The sequence below is a fragment of the Sus scrofa genome, chromosome 9 (assembly GCF_000003025.6).
Source record: "Sus scrofa isolate TJ Tabasco breed Duroc chromosome 9, Sscrofa11.1, whole genome shotgun sequence".
In the NCBI taxonomy this organism is placed as follows: Eukaryota; Metazoa; Chordata; class Mammalia; order Artiodactyla; family Suidae; genus Sus; species Sus scrofa.
Genome location: NC_010451.4, coordinates 36094313 through 36113305, shown reverse-complemented (window position 1 = coordinate 36113305; position 18993 = coordinate 36094313). Strand labels below are relative to the sequence as shown.

Genomic DNA, 18993 nt, shown 5'->3' with positions numbered 1-18993 from the left:
ATTATTATATTTAATTTCCTAGAAACCCTTATGAAATAGTTCAGAAAACTAAGATTCTAAGAGGTTGTGATATGTCCATTGATATAAGGTACTGCTTAGAAACCTAAAGCTAGATCTTTTGTACCTAATTCAGTGTTCTTTCTTCTATTCCTGATGTCATCTCTATTATAAAGTATTTTGATTATATGTTATGAAACTTTATTTTTTCTCATTTTATGACCGTTCCTGCTACATATGGAAGTTCCCAGGCTAGGGATCAAATCAGAGATGCAGCTGCAGACCTACATCACAGCCATAGTGACACCAGATCCAAGCTGCATCTGTGACCTGTGCCACAGCCTGTGACAATGCTGGATCCCTAACCCACTGAGAGAGGCCAGTGATCAAATGCGCATCCTTATGGAGGCTGAGTTGGGTTCTTGACCCATTGAACCACAATTGGAACTCCTGGAACATTTTTTATTTATTACACCTTATTTACAAAGCTTTCTAATTATCTGATGGGCAGTTATTAAATGATACATCTGTATCTACACACACACACACACTTCCTGGGGTCTGAATTAGAAGAACTTAGTTTTAACTCAGCTTCTCTGCTTATTTATACTTGAGCAGTAACCTGTGACCTCAGCTTTCTTCATGTGTAAGGCTGTAGTATTACATACCTTTTAGTCCTATTGGATTGTTAGATTCTAAAGAGAACATATATGTGATTGTACTTCCTAGTCACTAAAATGCCACATGAATATAAAATATTCTTATGATATTCTTTCTTGTTCTAAAGATACAGGACAAGAGTAGTAAGGAAGCTTAGCTGCTAGCTTCTAACTGAGGGCCAAAGACATATGATTTAGAAGGTGAAGCTGGGATTAAAATTTAAATCTCTAGATTCTCTGACCAGTACTCTTCCCTTACGTCATGCTTATGCTGTTTTCTGTGCTGCATCATAGTTTAGGAATGAGTTGTCTGTTGAGGGAAGTTTAACATTAGCAGCTAAAAGGCCCATACTTAGATTTTGTTAATAATGATTTCAGAGAATTAAAACAATATCCCTCTAAAAAGGATGGAGTACATAATAGGTTAGAATTGTTTCCTATGTGCCACAACGGGAACTCCTGATAGTCTTTTAAAATAAGCTTCTAGATGTTCCCACTTTATGTATATGAAATCTAACACATTATGCTGTAAACTACAGCTTCGTGTAAATCAGGAGTTGGCAGAAAATTCTCTTCAGGTCCATCTGGTTTGTGAGCTAAGAGTAAGTTTTATATTTTTAAGAGCTGTTAAAAAAATAAAACATGACTATGTGACAGATGCTTATATGACCTACAAAACCTAAAATATTTATTATTTGGCCCTTTTCAGAAAAGCTTGCCAATACCTGCTATAAATGATGAAATTGAGAGTAGGCCATCAATGGTTTACTTTTGTTATGCTACAGAGTTTAAAGATCTTGGATTTCCTGTTGTGGCTCAGTGGTCAGGAACCCAACTAGTATCCATGAGGATGCAGGTTCAGTCCCTGGCCTCTCTCAGTGGGTTAAAGGATCCCGCATTGCTGCAAACTGCAGTGTAGGTCACAGATGCAGCTTGGATCTGACCTTGCTGTGGCTGTGGTATACCACACTGCAGTTCCAATTCGACTCCTCGCCTGGGAACTTCCATATGCCTTGGGTGAGGCCCTAAAAAGAAAAAGAAAGAAAAGAAAAAGGAAAGATCTTAACATTGTATAGAGTGTTTTAAGTACGGAGACTATAAGGGCACTAAGGCTGTAAGCACCAGGATAAAAATAGGAGACCTCTCTCATCCCTTCCACAACCCCTCCCGCCAGTGTCTTGAATAAAGGTGCACAGGACTGCAAATGATAGAATTAAGCATGCTTACAAAGGAAAAAAATTTAATTGCAGAGTGATGGAATAACTCGGATTCAGAGGGATTTTTTCCTATTTTTTGTTCAATAGAACTTGCAATTATTTCTTCTTGGTTATGCCTTTACCTTTAGTTGTTAGTATACATTGTATAATAGTTGTATCAAAAGTATGGATTCTGGAAACTGACAGAAGTAGGTTTGAAATTCAGTCTGGAAACTGACAGAAGTAGGTTTGAAATTCAGCTCCAACTAATCACTGCCTTAACCTCATTTTTCTGATTTTCAGTTTCTTTCTCTATGAAATGTGGCTAATATTACCCACTTTGTAGGATTGTTGTGAAGATTACGTTAATGAGGATTAAGTAGGTAAAAGCATATAGCGCAGTGTTTAGCAAAAAAGAAGTATTATATAAATCCTGTTTCTTCTCTGCCTCCTGTTTCTCTTTCATTATGTTAAATTTATAAACAGTGAAAATTATCTTTTAGTTTGGTCATTAAGAAATAAATGTTTCATTGAAAAGGCTATTAAAAATCAATATTGTTTACAATACTTTATTTTTAAACCTTATTTAAAAATGATAGGTTGATATCAATTGCTCATAGTACTTTCTTCTTTTTTTTAAGAGCCTGGTTGTTGCCAATGGTGGTTTGGGTAACGGTGTGAGTAGGAACCAGCTGTTCCCAGTTTTAGAGAAGTGTGGATTGGTGGATGCTCTCTTAATGCCACCTAATAAGCCCTACTCATTTGTAAGATACACAACTATAGAAGAATCCAAGAAAGCCTATGATACTCTCAATGGAGAAGAAATAGTGGATGATTTAGGACAAAAGATCATTCTGTACTTGAGTTTTGTGGAAAAAGGTATTATCATACAATTATCTTTTTATTTTATTTTTTGTCTTTTTAGGGCTGCACCTGCATGCAGCATATGTAAGTTCCCAGGCTAGGGGTCGAGTCGGAGCTGTAGCTGCAGGCCTATGCCACAGCCACAACAATGCCAGATCCAAGCCATGTCTATGACCTACACCACAGCTCACTGCAATGCCAGATCCTTAACCCACTGATCAAGGCCAGGGATCGAACCCACGTCCTAATGGATTCTAGTCGGGTTCATTGCCACTCAGCATTTCCAAAATGCTTTTTGCTTTTGTGTGAGTTTTTTCATACCTAAGTTGGAACTTTCAGTTTGTAAACAAAATAGTACACCAGTTAAGCAATCCCTTTTTGTTTAATGAACATTAAGTGCCTGTTTTGTACAGGCATGGGACTAATAGTTTAAGGGAGGTGATTTAGACAGCCTGCTTCTAAGGAGCTGGTCCCACCAACCTAACAATGTGTTTTATTATGTCTGTTACTTATTTTGGAACCCTGCTACCTAATTGTGTTTTTCGAAATTCAGTGCTGAAGATTCAAATCATCAGTTCATTTTACAGTGACCCCCCCCAGAAACTTACATTTAATCACTTAAGAATTAATTGTGATCCAAATGATTATGTGCCAAGGTTCATGATTATGAAGGAACATCTTTAACCCCCAGAGATCCCTAAAGCTTTATAGTGGCGCTGTCCAGTAGAACATTCTGTCATGATGGAAATGTGCATATGTTCATATCTGTACTGTTCAACATTATTGTGTGGCTTTTGGAACTAATTTTTTTTTTTTTTTTTTTTTTTTGTCTTTTTGCTATTTCTTTGGGCCGCTCCCACGGCATATGGAGGTTCCCAGGCTAGGAGTCGAATCGGAGCTGTAGCCTCCGGCCTAAGCCAGAGCCACAGCAACACAGGATCCGAGCTGCATCTGCAACCTACACCACAGCTCACGGCAACGCCGGATCCTTAATCCACTGAGCAAGGGCAGGGACCGAACCCGCAACCTCATGGTTCCTAGTTGGATTCATTAACCACTGCACCACAACGGGAACTCCTAGAACTAATTTTTAAATTAATTTTATTTAAATTAAGTTAATTTAAAGAAAAGCTTTACAGGCTGATTTAAAGATTGCTGCGAGAATTACTGCATCTTTTCACTACTGACCTGTGGAAATGAGATATATTGAGATAAATTTTGATTTAGACATGTAACTTCCTTCTGTTATATTCATTTGTACCCTATTTAGGCAATTAAAGAGTTTGGTTTAGTTATGCTGTGGGTGGGTAGGTGAGTATAAACTGATCAAATTTATGTTTTTTAAAATAAGACCCAAGGAAACTGTAACTCCTTTAAAGATATATTTTAGAAGTTGTAATTCTTGGAGTTCCCATTGTGGCTCAGTGGTTAACAAACCCAACTAATATCCATGAGGATGTGAGTTCGATCCCTGGCCTCACTCAGTGGGTTATGGATCCAGCATTGCTGTAAGTTGTGATGTAGGTCGCAGAAGCAGCTCAGATGTGGTGTTGCTGTGGCTGTGGTGTAGGCCTGCAGCTACACCTGCGATTCGACCCCTAGCCTGGGAACCTCCATATGCTGCAGTGTGACCCTAAAAAAAAAGAAGCTGTAATTCTCATTGTCTATATATACTTAATTTTAAATCTAACTTAAGCTTTTAGATTTTGAAAACTAGATTATTTTCATATTTTGTGCTTATGATCCATTTTTGAAAATTGAGTGGTTTAGGAATAAATCTTCGTAGAAAATATTGTCCTTATTTTTCCCCAATTTACTATGTTGAACACTATAAGAAATTGCATGAAATGAGTTTTGGAGTGTTTTATATTTGAAATCCTACATTAGATCTAGATGTATTTCTAAGATTGTTGCAAACTTGTTTATAACTTCAGAAATCATTTTTAATAGAGATGATAGAGAATAGAACTGTATCACAATTTTTTATATTCGTTTTGGTATTTACTACCAGATAGCCACTGAATAAACAAATATAAGAGGGTTTTGTTTTTTTTTTTTTTGTCTTTTGTCCTTTTTAGGGCTGTACCTGTGGCATATGGAGGTTCCCAGGCTAGGGGCCTCATTGGAGCTTATAGCTGCTGGCCTTCACCAGAACCACAGCAACACCAGATCCGAGCCGTGTCTGTGACCTACACCACAGCTCACGGCAATGCCTAATGCTTAACCCACTGAGCGAGGCCAGGGATCGAACCCTCAACCTCATGGTTCCTAGTCAGATTCGTTTCTGCTGCACCACGATGGGAACTCTGATACAATGTATTTTTAATTATTTTTAAAAATACATATATATTTAGAAAACGAAATATGAATTACTTTATCTGTCTTTAAGAAATTCTTTAAGTTGGCCTTTAGTAATTTGAATTAATAATATAATGCCTGGAATATAATAAACACTTGGTAAATACTTATCAGATGATTCACTATTTATATTTCTGATATTAATAAAACCTACTTATTATTTATATTATTTTTGTGAATCTTTATATTAAATGATTCAAAGATGAAAACTCTTAAGCAAAAAAGCTTCAGAAATCATGTCTCAACATGAATGATCAAATCCCTAATAATAAACATGAACTACACTATTGCCTTTGTCTAATCATAAGTTCTTTTTTCTTTTCCTTCTAGAGCTTATGCTTATCTAAAACTTTGAAGGATAAAGGAACCTAAATTATTTTAATGTATGCTAAATAATTCTTCACACAATTTTTTATTTCTTTAAAAAATTTTGTTATTTTACACTTTTCTATTATTTGACAATAGCTAGTATCTTGAAGCTAGGGTAAAAAATGAGTATTTAAATTTTTGTATTTGATATTTAGAATCTAATTTGTTTATGGAGGGGCATACTGTAGATATTATGAGAAACCTTTCTTAATGAGATTAAAAAGGGCTCAATCATGTTCAAACAAAATATTTAAGTAAATACTGTTCTTTTTGCTGTTGATAATTGTGGTAGATAAAAAGTACCATAATTTTTATCTTGGTCTTTATTTTTGCATTTTTAATATTTTGTGTGCCTTTCAGCATTCTTATTTCTGAAAAATGAGGATTGGGGTTTTATGAACTGATAAATGGCTATTGGAACTTTAAGTTTTGTATGTTGAACTATTTTAATTTGGTTTCCCACAGCACAGTGGAAAGAGTTGGAGCTTCAAGCCTTACCTCCAGGCCTCATGGTAATAGAAGAAATTATTTCTTCTGATGATGAAAAAATGCTTTTGGAAAGTGTTAACTGGACTGAAGATACAGACAATCAAAATTGTAAGTAAAACTTTAAATCTACAAAATGCCATGTATAATGCCATCTTTCCTTCTCCTCCTTTGGTTTATTGAAACTAATATTTCCTCAAAATTACTGAAAGTACCCAGGATCCATACCAACAATTCTTAAGAGCATTAGTAATAAATAGTGTTTATATAGGTATCAGTGAAAAACTCCAAACTGATTAATATTTATTAGACAACATTTGTAGAGCTAATATTTTAAGCCCTTTCACATAAGCCCTTGTCCCTCCTTATCTGTGGGTTCTGTATCCATAGATTCAATCAACCATGAATAGAAGTGGAAATGAATCTGACTGGTTTCCATGAGGACACAGGTTTGGTTCCTGGCCTCACTCAGTGGGTTAAGGATCCAGCATTGCTGTGAGCTATGATGTAGGTTGCAGATGCAGCTTGGATCTGGCGTTGCTTATGGTTGTGGTGTAGGCCAGCAGCTACAGCTCTGATGGGACCCCAACACCAGGAACCTCCATATGCTGTGGGTGTGGCCCTAAAAAAGACAAAAAAAAAAAGGGTAAAATTCCAGAAAGTTTCAAAAAGCCATTCTCGACCACGTGGCATGTTGGCAACTATTTACGTATCATTTGCATTGTAGTTACAGCTATTTTACATAGCATTTACATTGTTCTAGGTATTATAAGTAATCTATGTCTGAGGATGTGGAAGCTGTGTGTGTATAATAGGCAAATACTGCACTATTATATATAAGTGACTTTAGTGTCCTTGGATTTTGATATTTGAGAGAACCAATCCTCCAAGGATACCCAGTGAAGACTGTATATTACCTTATCTGATTCCCTCTACCCTAAGGCAGATTTCCTATGAGGAATCAGCAGTTCAGTACCATATCATTATAATGTAGTAAGAACTTCCTGGAGAAATTTGCAGATTAGTTAGTCTGACTCTTTCTAGATCATTAGCAATCTTGTGAGTGGCAGTGGACGTGTTTAGCTCTTTGAGCTTGTTGGGTGAAATCCCTTTAAGTTTGTTTCTATTTTAGATTTAGAAGAGCAGATATTATTAAAAATAATAATTTAGCTGTTAACAAATGTTACCATTACTAAACCAGTCCTTACTCATAAAGTTGACTTTGAAATATATAAAGGAATGAAATTTTTTTTCTCCCAATAGCTTATTTTCTTCTCTTCATACAGTTCAAAAATCCTTAAAACATAGAAGAGTAAAACATTTTGGCTATGAATTCCACTATGAGAATAACAATGTAGATAAAGATAAACCATTACCTGGGGGTAAGTAATTGTTGTTGTTGTTTTAACGGCCAAACCTTCGGCTTATGGAAGTTCTCTGGCCAGGGATTGAATCTGAGCCACAGCTTCAGCCTCCACCATAGCTGCCGCAATGCTGGATCCTTTAACCCACTGCGCTACCATGGGAATTCCACGTAATTATTATAAATAGTAAGTGCTATTTTGAAAACAATTTTAATATATTAGAATATCATGTGGTGTAGTGAGTTAAGGATCTGGTGTGCCTTGGGGTGCTGCTGCGGCTCATGTTCAGTCCCTAGCCCAAGAACTTCCATGTGCCACAGGCGTGGCCAAAAAAATATCATTGATGAAACAGTTAATTAAGTTTAATACATTTTAATTAGCTAAATAGTGCAGTTTTGTGTTCAAAATTTTATATGTACAGATAAAGCTAAATTTATTTCTCTTGAACATGATTTTTGTTACCATATCCCTCTTCAGAAGTAGTACCATTAGCAGTTTAGTGTATATTATTTCTGTCCTTATAAATGAGTTTACATAAAATAGCCTATAAAAGTATATCATTATTAACATGTAGTATTATATTATATGTTATAAATTGTATATGTATCACTTCAATTTGTTTCTTTTTCTTTCCTAATATGTTTTGGAGATCTTATATAGTTTTTCATTTTATTGAACTAGCTTATTCAGTTAGTTTCCTTTTTTTTTTTTTTTAAATACGGACCCTTCAAGAATTTGTGTGTCATCTTTGCACAGGGCCCATGCTAATCTTCTCTGCATTGTTCCAGTTTTAGTATATGTGCTGCCAGAGTGAGTGCCAGTTAGTTTCCTTTTGGTAGACACTTAGGTTATTTCTAGTTTTTAGCTTTTTTATGAGGTGTGCTACAGTGAATATCTTTGTTTATACCTCTTTATGCCCTAAGCAAGGGTTTCTCAAGGAAAACTGTTGTTAGAATTGTGTCACAGGTATGCTTATTTTAAAATGTTAATAGACACTGACAAATTGCACACTTAAAAATCTGTACCAGCATACTCTCTCCAAGTTTGTACCCCCTTCCCCTCACCCTAACAACATATGTTATCATAAAACTTTTAACTTTATAATGACTTGATTACTAGTGAGGTTGGCCATTTTAATTTCTTTTCCCATGAATTCTTTTTCATCTTCTTTGCCAATTTTTTCTAATAGGTTGTTTAATATATTAATAAAAATTTACTATAAAATCTAGATATTAGTCCTTTGGTAGAATTCTTTGTCGGCATTAAGTTTTTCTGTATTTTTATGGCTTTGATCTTATTTAAGTGTTTTATTTGCCTCATTAAATAACATTTATGACTACAATAAAAGTTAGTTCCACTTTGAAAAGTGTCTTTTAAAGAGAAATAATTTAAATTATTGAAATTTAGGAGTTCTCATTGTGGCTCAGGGGAAATGAATGAGGTTGCAGGTTCAATCCCTGGCCTTGCTCAATGGGTTAAGGATCTGGCGTTGCTGTGAGCTGTGGTGTAGGTCACAGATGCGGCTTGGATCCTGCGTTGCTGTGGCATAGGCTGGCAGCTACAGCTCTGATTAGACCCCCTAGCCTGGGAACCTCCATATGCCTCGGGAACGGCCCTAGAAAAGGCAAAAAGACCAAAAAAAAAAAAAAAATACATATATATATGTGTGTGTGTGTGTGTGTGTGTGTATATATATATATGAAATAAAATACCGTAACTGCTGTCTGTGAAATTTTTCTTTTGTACATTTGATAAAATCAACAAAATAACTTTGAAAGATACTTAAATTTTTGTTCTTATTTTACTTCGCTTATGAATTGACTATTATGTTTGGAGCTGGCTACTAAATGAAAAGCTGTGTGATTTTTATCACAATGACCATTTTTTTATTCTTGGGTAAAACATGCAAAGTAAATATTTTAATATATTTTACCTGTATAATTACTGACTTTAGGTCTTCCTGACATTTGTGATAGCATTTTGGAGAAATGGTTGAAGGAAGGTTTCATTAAACATAAACCTGATCAGTTGACTGTAAACCAGTATGAACCTGGGCATGGTGAGTGTTTCTTCTTTTAAAATTCCAGTCAGATTTCATAACTAAGTGGATTGTGTAACTCTAAGAGCAAAGATACTATTTTTGAGCTCAAACTGAATCAAAATGAGTAATTTGCTTATGTTTGTCAACCTGTGTTAATTTTCATCCCTTGCAGTTCCACACTCTGTCTTTTAAGGAATTTGCATCTCAAAGTGTAAACAAACTGACACAGTTGCTGTTTGTCATTTTCTTTTGTTCCCCTCTGAACATGTTTTTTAGAGAGGGAGAAGATTGCTTTAAAAGCAAAGGAGGCATATGTTTTCCTCTAGGAGTTTTATGGTATCTGGCCTTACTTTTTTTTTTGTTTGTTTTGTTTTTTTGGTCTTTTTTTGTCTTTTGTTGTTGTTGTTGTTGCTATTTCTTGGGCCGCTCCCTCGGCATATGGAGGTTCCCAGGCCAGGGGTCCAATCGGAGCTGTAGCCCCCGGCCTACGCCAGAGCCACAGCAACATGGGATCCGAGCCGTGTCTGCGACCTACACCACAGCTCATGGCAACGCCAGATCATCAACCCACTGAGCAAGGGCAGGGACCGAACCCGCAACCTCATGGTTCCTAGTCGGATTCGTTAACCACTGCGCCACGATGGGAACTCCTGGCCTTACTTTTAGGTCTTTAATCCATTTTGAGTTTATTTTTGTGTATGGTGTTGGAGAATGTTCTAATTTCATTCTTTTACATGTAGCTGTCCAGTTTTCCCAGCAGCACTTATTGAAAAGCCTGTCTTTTCTCCATTGTGTATTCTTGCCTCCTTTGTCATAGATTAGTTGACATAAATACTTGGGTTTATTTCTGGGCTTTGTATCCTGTTCCACTGATAATGCCTTTTTTTTTTTTTTTTTTGCTTTTTAGGGCCATACCTGCTGCAGCATGTGGAGGTTCTCAGACTAGGGGTCTAATTGCACCTACAGCTGCCGGCCTACACCGCAGCAACTCGGGATCTGAGCCGAGTCTGCGACCTCTATACCATAGCTCATGGCAACACCATATTCTTAATCCACTTAACCAGGGATTGACCCGCAACCTCATGGTTCCTATTTGGATTCATTTCCACTGCACCACAACAGGAACTCCAGTTTTCTTTCTTTCTTTTTTTTTTTTTTTTTTTTTTTTTTTGTCTTTTTGGGCCGCACTTGCAGCATATGGAGGTTCCAGGCTAGGTGTTGAATCAGAGCTGTAGCCAGCAGCCTGCACCACAGCCACAGCAGCGCAGGATCTGAGCTGTGTCTGCAACCTACACCACAGCTCAAGGCAACGCTGGATCCATAACCCACTGATAGAGGCCAGGGATTGAACCTGTGTCCTCATGGATGCTCCTCAGATTCATTTCCTCTGAGCCACGACGGGAATTCCCCATTGTTAATGCTCTTTGACATAAATCACAGCAACATCTTGTTTGATCCACCTCCTAGAATAATGACAATAAAAACACCACATGATATCACTTATATGTGGAGTCTAAAATACGGCATGGATGATCTATCTACAAAACAGAAAAAGATCACGGATATGGAGAGCAGCCTTGTGTTTGCCATGAGGAGGGGGGAAAGAGGGGGACTGATGAGGAGTTTGGGGTTAGTAGATACAATCTATTACATTTGAAAAGGGTGGGTAATGGGGTCTTACTGTACAACAGAAGGAACTGTGCCCAATCTCTTGGGTTAGAACATGATGGAAGATAATAGGAAGAAGAAGAAAAAAAAGGATGTATGTGTGGCTGGGCCACTTTGCTATACAATAGAAATTGAAGGAACACTGTAAATCAACTATAATAAAAGAAGGCATGTATAGTAGAAGAAACCAAATGCTTTACAGATAGTGAGAAGGCTAATTGGTTGGATTATTTTGCTTTTCTTTCTCTTTTGTTGAGAATGTGGAAGACAATTCTAGGGTGCTGTTTTAGTGAAAAATCTTTAGATTATTGATTTTTTGCACTTATTAGCATCTTCATCTAATATTTGTAGTAATCAAATGATCTTAAGTGTTTTAATAATGGCAGGAGTTGTGTTTTTATTTTATTTTATTTTATTTTTATTTTATTTTTCTGCATTTATCACAATGTGATATTTGCCTATTGGTCTTTCCATTGAGGACAGGAATGTATCTTATTATTAGCTTTATGTACTCTTACTGTGTAGCAAAATTCCTTTCAAGAAAGAGATACTCAGTTACCATAGATTAAGAGATTGATGGAGGAAGATATATCTTAATTATTGATAAGATTAATCTTCACTCCTGGCTGCTTTTGTTCTGCAAGTACTTGGGAATCCAATGTTCAAGGGAAAAATGACTTTGTTATCTTTCACAACTTCCTCAGGCTGGGATATGTCCTAGTTAAGCAGTGACTCAAGTCTTGATTTTACAATCCAGTCCCAATGGCACTTTAACATAAAGTTACATTTTTAGTTTAGATTTTTTAAATTTTATTCACAATCACCTTAAATGTTTCCTTTTAACTAAAGTACAATCCTGATTATTGAATGATATTGTCACATAATACTGTGAGGCTGTATTTAGAGTCATCTTAAACCTACTAAAAGGAAAATGGAAGTGATGTGTTACCCTGTCTTCCATCTCAGGGATTCCTGCTCACATCGACACACACTCTGCTTTTGAGGATGAGATAATTTCTCTAAGTTTGGGGTCAGAGGTAAGTAATAAGACATTTATTTCTATTAGCTGTCAACAAATATTTTACCTTATACAATGCTCTTTTCATAGGATTTCTCATATTTCTTAGTTGAAATGAATTAAGATTTTTCAAATGAAATGTACAGGCATTGGAGTTCCCGTTGTGGCACAGTGGTTAACGAATCCGACTAGGAACCATGAGGTTGCGGGATCGGTCCCTGCCCTTGCTCAGTGGGTTAACGATCCGGCGTTGCCATGAGCTGTGGTGCAGGTTGCAGACGTGGCTCGGATCCTGCGTTGCTGTGGCTCTGGCATAGGCCGGTGGCTATAGCTCCGATTTGACCCCTACCTAGCCTGGGAACCTCCATGTGCCGTGGGAGCGGCCCAAAGAGATAGCAAAAAGACAAAAAAAAAAAAAAAAAAAAAAGAAAAAAAGAAATGTACAAGCATCATTAGCACTTTCATTTCTTACAGAATGTGTAGTTGTAGATGTCCAAAGTTTTTTTTTTTTGTCTTTATGTCTTTTCTAGGGCTGTACCCACAGCATATGGAGGTTCCCAGCCTGGGGGTCTAATCAGAGCTGTAGCCAATGGCCTACACCAGAGCCAGGCAACACCAGAGCCACAGCAACGGGGATCTGAGCCGCATCTGCAACCTATACCACAGCTCATGGCAATGCCAGATCCTTAACCCACTGAGCGAGGCCAGGGATTGAACCCGAGACCTCATGGTTCCTAGTCAGATTCGTTAACCACTGAGCCATGGCGGGAACTCCATATGTCCAAAGTTTTATCTGTCAGTTCATCAGATGCCAGGAAAAGTCCTGTAAATTATTTTACTTTTAAAAGTGAAGTAAAATCCAGACGTCCCTTGGTGCAACAATTTACTGAAGCAGCATTGCCATCTAGTGGTAAAAGGTAGGAGCTGCAGGCTATCGGTAGAGAAAACTAAAACGTAGTTTTTTAATCTAGAATTTTGATAAACTCTTTTACATACATTATTCAGTCTCTTCAAAAACTTTGAGCAGTAGAGGTAATAACCTTATTCTTACAGATGAAAAATAAGAGATTCATGTTTTTTTCATTGGTTTGTTTCTGTAGTTGCACTTTTTACTTGAACTGCTGAAGAAGTTATCAGAAGCAATCCATGGAAACTGCAGATAAAATTTTAGATAGAAATCAGAATTTCAAATATAGAAAAATCTTTGTAATACAAGGTCATCCAATCTAACTGTAGTTTGTTTCAAAATCTGATCTTGTTCCTGGGCATAAATATTATTTACTGGTATTTTCTGCTGTAATCATTTTCTTCATTTGGTGTCTCTGGGACGTTCCTCCCGCCAGTTTTTTTAAAAAATTAAAGTATAATTGACTTACAGTATTATATTAGTTTCATGTACGTGAAATAGTAATTTGAAATTTTTGTACATTGTAAAACGATTACCATGATAAGTCTAGTTACCATCTGTTGCTGAACAAAGTTATAGTACTATTGGCTATGCTCGCTGTGTTGTACATTACATCCCTATGACTATAATTTATTTTGTAAGTTTGGAAGTTTGTATCCCTTGCTTTCCCTAACCTATTTAATTCAGCCCCCCCTTCCTCCTCCCATCAGTTCTCTGTATCTGGTCTGCTTCTGTTTTGTTAGATTTATTCATTTTTGGTTTTTGTTTTTAGATTCCACATACAAGTGAGATCAGGTAGTATTCGTCTTTCTCTGACTTATCTCATGTACCATAAGTGTACCTCTAGGTGCACCCATGTTATCACAAATAGCAAGATCTCCTTTTTTATGGCTGAATAATATTGTGTGTGTATACCTCTCATTTTCTTTATCCATTCATCCGTTAATGGACACTTGGATTGTTTCCATTGGCTCTTGTAAATAATACTGCACACAGGGGAGCACATATCTTTTCAGGTTAGTATTTTTGTTTCCTTTGGATAATACTCAGGAATGGAATAGTTGGATCATATGGTAGTTCTATTTTTAATTTTTTTTTTTTTTTTTGTCTGCACCAATGGCATATGGAAGTTTCTGGGTCAGGGATTGAACTCACATCACAGCAGTGACTTCAACTCCAGATCCTTAACCCACTAGGCCATCAGGGAATTCCTTTTTTTTTTTTTTCAGGGAACTTTCATACTATTTTCTTTAGTGGCTGCACCAGTTTATATTCCTGCCAACAGTGCACAAGTGTTGCCTTTTTCCCTTATCCTTGCCAACACTTGTTATTTCTTTCTTTTTGATAATTGCCATTTTAACAGGTGGTGAAGTAATAATTCATTGTGTAGCATTGTATAGTCTACGCTAAGCCTGTGGTGGGTCTGTGGGAACAATCTGGGGGTCCTCAGGAATAGATATACTTTTGACTACTATTGTTCTTGTTATGCTAGCTATCTCATTTCGGTTATCTGTGTATATGAATCTGGTGATTTATTTTGCTTAAGGAAGAAAGCCCAGGACATAAATAAATGGAATTTAGGAAGCCTTCTCTTTAAGAATGTAAGATATACCACCTATTTTTTTCAAATGAATTATTTAATGATGAACTTATTCATTTATTCACCCCAGAATATTTGTAGAGTATAATCTATTAGACAGAACCTAACACGTAAATAAGGGTAAGTTTTTTTTAAATCATTTAAGCTAAAATGTTTCATTACCTTTGTAGCCTTATACAAAGTAAAAGTTAATTTTAGTGAAGTGATTTGTGATTGACTCTTATTGTGAGAGCCTATTTTTGGGTGATGGTGGATTTCACCTCACAGTTCTTGCGAATGAATGAAGCTACAATGATGAGAGCTGATAGCAAGTGGTCTCAGTGCAAACACATAAACATAATCATATTATCTCACAGGTGTTTAAGCTGTTGACTTCAGTGATGGCTAAAATGCCTCCAATTTAGCATCTTTTCATTTTCAAGCTTATTTTTCTGCTGTGCAATGTGTATTTTGCTCTCTATTATGACATTTGGCAATTTTTTTTCCGGTCTTCTTAGGGCCACACCCATGACATGTGGAGATTGCCAGGCTAGGGGTCGAATTGGAGCTGTAGTGGATAATGGCCTACGCCACAGCTGCAGAAACATCAGATCCAAGCCGGTCTGCAACTACATCACAGCTCATGGCAACGCCAGATCGTTAACTCACTGAGCAAGGCCGGGAATTGAACCTGCGTCCTCATGGATCCTAGTCAGGTTCGTTTCTGCTGAGCCACGATGGAAATTCCTGGCAATGTGTTTAGACCATTAAACCAAAAGATACTGTCTATTTTTATTTTACATTCCAGTTGAGCCCAACCACACAAAACCATTCAGGGTCACCTGTATTTGGGGGTGAAGAGGAAGAGAAGGTAGACTTTATTATTCAGTAGCTGAGATCTAGTTTTCTGTTTGAAAGGTGGAATTTGCTGGCATGTGCTATAGATTAGATTTGCTTGTATTTTCTTTTAAACTTTTAGTTTGATTGAATTTTGCTTATTTCACATATGCAATACTGTAAAAATGTTCCATGGTACGTCCCCTAAATGCATACATGGTACCTGATCAACTAGGAAAGTTTTCATACCAGAAACATCAAATGATGCTCTACTTCTCACACCCTCTCTCGGAAGCAATGAGAAATAAGTTCCTTTAGGCCCCAGTGGTATTTAGCGCCTGCATCAGGTACTCGCAGGATCACTCTTACATGCCATAGGTCTCAGCTCATCTTCCTGACTAGGTCTTATTGTCTCTTGCAGATACACCCTTAAGGATTTCAAAAGGTTAATGATTTCAGCCTGTTTTTAACCAATCAGGATCAGGATTAAGTTTGTCTTCTTCCTCAGAAGTGTTCCCAGTAGCATTTTATTTTTTTCATTTTCCTTTTAAGCCAACATGGAGGAGATCTGTTTCATGTACTTTTCTGTTATGCATCTTATCTTTACTTGAGTGATAGAGTGATAGCTATGTCTGGGGTTTTATGTCAGTTGTATTTTGACTGTGTTAAAGGTTTTGTAAAATCAGAATGTGGTGGGGGGGGGGCTGCTTGTTTGCTTTGAACTGGACATTTATCCTCAGGCATGTTGCAGAAGCCGGTGTGAGAAGATGATTATGTCCCAAGTTGCAGGAGAGTTCCTGGGAGAAGCTGTCACGTGAGGGTCCTTGCCTTTGCACAGGAAGAATTCTAGAGCTAGCCATAGTTCAGCAAAAGTCAGTTTATTTGAATGTGATCTGTCTCAAAAAGCAAGAACAGGCCTTGGTCTGTGAGGGTGTTAGTTTTTAATGGGCTGGGTAATTATATACACTAACAAGTGGGAGGGAGAGACAGTCTCACTATGTTGGAGAAGGGGTGGAGATTTCCAGAAACTGCCCACCTTTTGGCCTTTATGATCAGTCTTGGTGCCTGTGGGCATGTCTTTCAGCTGCTGATGTATTACAGTGGGTGCATAATGGGGCTCTGGTTCCTCTGGAAGTCTGAATCTTCTGCAACCTTGAACCTGATTGATTCTAACCAGTTTTTGTTGTATCCTCAATGGCTGTGTCATTCTTTCAAAGATTTCCCCCTGCCCCTTATCCTCTGTCTCACCATGAGCTTGTTGGGAACTTGATCTTTATTGACTCTAACACCTCAAAAAATAAAGAAAATAGATAAAGCCAAGAAGAGTAATTGAAAAAAGCTCCTGTGGAGCAGAGCTGTCACAGAGCAAAAGAATTTGGCACTCACAGGGAAGCATATTGATTGTGAATCCTTAATGAATCTTTGAAAAAAATCTTTTTTGTCTTTAACAAGAATTATTTTTAAAATACATATATTATGATATTGATGATACTTTATTTTCATGATGGAATGTTTTAGGGAAAATTTGATTTTCATAGAAAGTATACATTTAATTTTATAAAAGTTACTTCTTTAAATTAAGAAAACCTATACTCTCACATTGTGGACCTGTAGGATAATAGAAAAAATATATATATTGGTCTCTGCCCCCAGTTCCTGAAACAGAGCTCCTAAAACCCTTGTAGTTTCCTAATGGCAAGAATGATAGGAGCGGAGTACCCATTGTGGCTCAGCGGTAACAAACCTGAGTAGTATCCATGAGGACGTGGATTTGATTCCTGACCTCGCTCAGTGGTTTAAGGATCCAGCATTGCCGTGAGCTGTGGTGTAGGTGGCAGACACAGCTCGGATACTGAGTTGTTGTGGCTGTGGCATAGGCTGGTGGCTAAAGCTCCAATTCACCCCCTAGCCTGGGAACTTCCATATTCTGCACATATGGCCCTAACAAGAAAAAAGGAGAAAAAAAAAATGCTAGGAGCATCTTTTGATCTAATATTTGGTCTTTTGGTCCGGTTCCTGACACAAAGCTCCTAAACCTGGAATTTCCTAGGTGATAGCAGTGTCTTCTGTTCTAATGAGATGACTTTTGATGGGTTCCAGGATAGGGGCCAGTCCACCAGAAAGACCAAGCAATAGTTAGAAATTTCAGTAAATGAAAAAGCCAGACGCAAATGTTTTATTTCCTAAGTCCTTGCATTTGATCCCTATCCTAGTGTTTGCACAGTATGTGTGCTTCTCAGACCGCTTACATCATAGTTTCCCTAGGGGATTGTTAGATGTGCAGATTCCTTATCCTCACTGCAGACCTGCTGAGTCTCCCTATGGACTAAGTGTGTATCTTAGCCATTCACCTAATTCCTGGGTGCACTATAGTTTTGAGAATGACTGTGCTATGCTATTCTATAAGCATTGTCATGTTTTAATCTCTCTTAGTCTAGAGAGATAGTGAGAATCAATGAATCATTCTTATCCTTGGAGTACAGTACATTTTGGATTGACGTTTATGCTTTTGTCTTTACTTCAAGATTGTCATGGATTTTAAGCACCCAGATGGTATCACAGTGCCAGTTATGTTGCCCTGTCGGAGTTTGCTGGTGATGACAGGAGAATCTAGATATCTTTGGACCCATGGGTATGTACTGAAATGACGTTAATGACAGGATACCTTTTGCTTTCTGACAGTTCTCAGTCTTTTTTTTCTGAGCATCCAGAACCACGCCCCAGGCTTGCATGTTGAGGCTTCTGGGTTTAAACCCCCAGGGACATCTAATAGCCTTTAAAAATCTTTTATTTTGAAAAACAATTCAAATTTAAAGAAAAGCTGAAACATAGTGTGGTGAATTCCCTTCACCTTTCACATAGGTTTACCAATTGTGAATATTTTGCCATGTGTTTTCTCTCTTGCATGGTGTCATTATCATTATTTTTGCTGAATCTTTTTTTTTTTTTTTTTTAATCTTTTTAGAGCAGCACCCACAGCATATGGAGGTTCCCAGGCTAGGGACTGAATCAGAGCTGTAGCCACTGGCCTACACCACAGCCACAGATGTGCAGGATCTGAGCCACATCTGTGACCTACACCACAGTTCATGGTAATGAGGGATCCTTAACCCTCTGAGTGAGGCCAGGGATCGAACCCAAGTCCTCATGGATGCTAGTCAGATTCGTTTCTGCTGAGCCACAACAGGAATTCCAAAAAGCAAAAGCTGAATCATTTGAGAGTAAGTTTCTGACATCATGACCCTTTACCCTTACATGCTTCACTGCATATTTTTTTTAAGAGCAAGAATATTGTCTCTGTCAGGGCTTTGCAAACTCTGGCTCCTGAGATGTGTAACACAAAAAAACAGATGGCCTGATTCTGTGCGCTACAAATTAAATTTGATTTTTTTTTCATGACCATTTAAAGTATTTTCACTTTCATTTTCAGTAATTAAAAATGGTGATGTGATCCAGTGGTTTAAAGTATTCCTAGAATTTTGAGAAAATTTGCATTTTTTTTTTTTTTTTTTTTTTTTAGGTTCAAAGATTTTTACTCTTGATAATATTTAAACTTGAAGAATAATGGTAGTATGGCAAATACAAAATAAGAAATTACTTTCTGTGGGCCTATGTCATGAAAATATTTTGATTTGTTCTTGGTAATAATG

The 18993-nt window shown here is 37.2% G+C and overlaps 1 protein-coding gene across 1 annotated transcript in view; it reads left to right on the top strand.

The window, feature by feature from the left end:
• ALKBH8 (alkB homolog 8, tRNA methyltransferase) overlaps nucleotides 1-18993 on the top strand; it is a 42933-nt gene that overhangs the window by 6631 nt on the left and 17309 nt on the right. Inside the window, 6 exon segments of the mRNA XM_003357273.3 lie at nucleotides 2494-2731; nucleotides 5909-6040; nucleotides 7216-7311; nucleotides 9248-9352; nucleotides 11969-12039; nucleotides 17869-17975. Coding sequence (XP_003357321.2) covers nucleotides 2494-2731; nucleotides 5909-6040; nucleotides 7216-7311; nucleotides 9248-9352; nucleotides 11969-12039; nucleotides 17869-17975 — 749 coding nt within the window.